Genomic DNA, 1,671 nt, shown 5'->3' on the forward strand with positions numbered 1-1,671 from the left:
ACCAAGCTGCACCACGGAGGTGACCACCGCTGGACCCGGCGCGCTGCTGGTGCACCAAGGAGATGCCACCACGTGTGGGAAGCCGCCTGCCCCCGCTGCCACCTCATGGGTTGTAACCACTGTGGCTCCAAGCCAAAGTGGCTCCCCGCAAAGGGGCTCCAAGCACCTCCAGGGCAAGGAATCCTTGCCCTCGCTATGGAGAAACTGCTCCTTCTTCTGGAGCAGAAGGAAGCGACCATGGAGGATGTGTTGGGGACATCCCTTGTCGATCTGGAGTGCCACCAGCCTCCTGGCGCAGCCTTACCAAGCAAGCTGAGTCCTCCTGTTCATCTCTTCCCTTCCCTCGAGAAATCTCACCTGCTCACTGCTTAGCTGCTCTAAAGCACTAGCCATTGAAAACGCAGAGCACAAGGGAAGCCCGGGACGGATCAAAGCAGCCATCCTAGGGGACATTGATGCCTACACACATCAGCAGGAGGGAGGACCTCCCCAGCGTGCGTTGTCCTTCCAACACCCTTCCATCCTTCCCACGCCGTTTAAATGGAGGGGCTGGAGGCAGATCTGCTGCGCCGGAGCCAGGTCTGGACCACACACCTCAAACACACRGCGAAGCGAGTGCCGGACACGCGCAGCACGCGGGATCATCCCTCCCCAGCGACCAGACAGCCCAAAGCATCATYGAGTGCACAGGAAAGCAAGCTCGCTCCCTGTTTTCCCTGATTTTCCCTTCTTTTTCCCTTTTCCCCCATGGGCATGCAGCTGTAGACCCCAGAGGCTCTGAAGGGCTTTCACCAGCATCCCCAGCACCCGGGCTGTGACTCGCAAAGACCCGGCATCCGAGGACAGCAGCTCTGCACCTCCCCGACCCCCGAGACCCACGGTGGGGCAGACGGGGAGGAGAAGCGCCTGCAGCCAGCGCCGTGTCTGCACGTGCTGAGCGGACGCCGGCGCGTGCCCGGCCCTACCTGGACTGCTTCTTGGGCGGCGGCGGCGGCGGCGCGAAGTCGCCCTTGTCCTTAGGGAACTCAAAGGAGAACGAGGACGACTTGCTGATCCCAGGCCGGCTCCCTGGCATCGGGCACTCGTCGGCGAGGTGGGCGCCAGCGCTCCGGTCCCCTGCTCCCCCTGCCCGCGGGGGGGTTGCCAGCTGCTCTTCCTCTTCCTCCTCCTCCTCCTCCTCCTCCTCCTCCTCCTCCTCTATCCGGCACTGCTTGCTCCATGCTGCCGTGTAGGCTTTCGGCCTCCTCTCGCCGCATGAGCCTCTGCCGGGCTCCTCCGCGGGAACGTGGGCGCTCGGAACAGGGGGTGCTCCACAGGCACCCGTGTCCGTACGGCTCCTCGGCAGCAGCGGAGCACGGCTYCCATCGCCGTCGCCAAACAGTGCCACGGCGGAGCTGGCCGGGGGCGCCCGCGTCCCCTCGCCGCCCGCCTGGCTGTTCTTGGACATCTTTGGCGGAATGGCCGGGCCCTCGGCCACGGCGGCCGTGGCGGGCGCTGGGAAGGTGTCCGCGGGCTCCCGGGCGGGCGAGGAGCTGCCGAGGTCGCCGTGGGGCGCGGGGCTCGCGCAGCGCCACTGCACGCCCACGGCCGAGTCCGGGCTGCTGAGGAAGATGGTGCGGTGCTCGTCGTCGGCGCGCGCCGCCAGCACGGTGATGCGGGCCGCCACGGGGC

At 66.4% G+C, this 1,671-nt stretch overlaps 1 protein-coding gene across 1 annotated transcript in view; it reads right to left on the minus strand.

The window, feature by feature from the left end:
* Window positions 1-1,671, minus strand: part of PRAG1 (PEAK1 related, kinase-activating pseudokinase 1) — a 13,801-nt gene that overhangs the window by 10,686 nt on the left and 1,444 nt on the right. The window contains exon 3 of the mRNA XM_026046472.1: window positions 966-1,671. Coding sequence (XP_025902257.1) covers window positions 966-1,671 — 706 coding nt within the window. The remainder of the gene's footprint in view (window positions 1-965) is intronic.

The sequence above is a fragment of the Nothoprocta perdicaria genome, unplaced genomic scaffold (assembly GCF_003342845.1).
Source record: "Nothoprocta perdicaria isolate Ctin4 unplaced genomic scaffold, notPer1 scaffold_445, whole genome shotgun sequence".
Taxonomy (NCBI): Eukaryota; Metazoa; Chordata; class Aves; order Tinamiformes; family Tinamidae; genus Nothoprocta; species Nothoprocta perdicaria.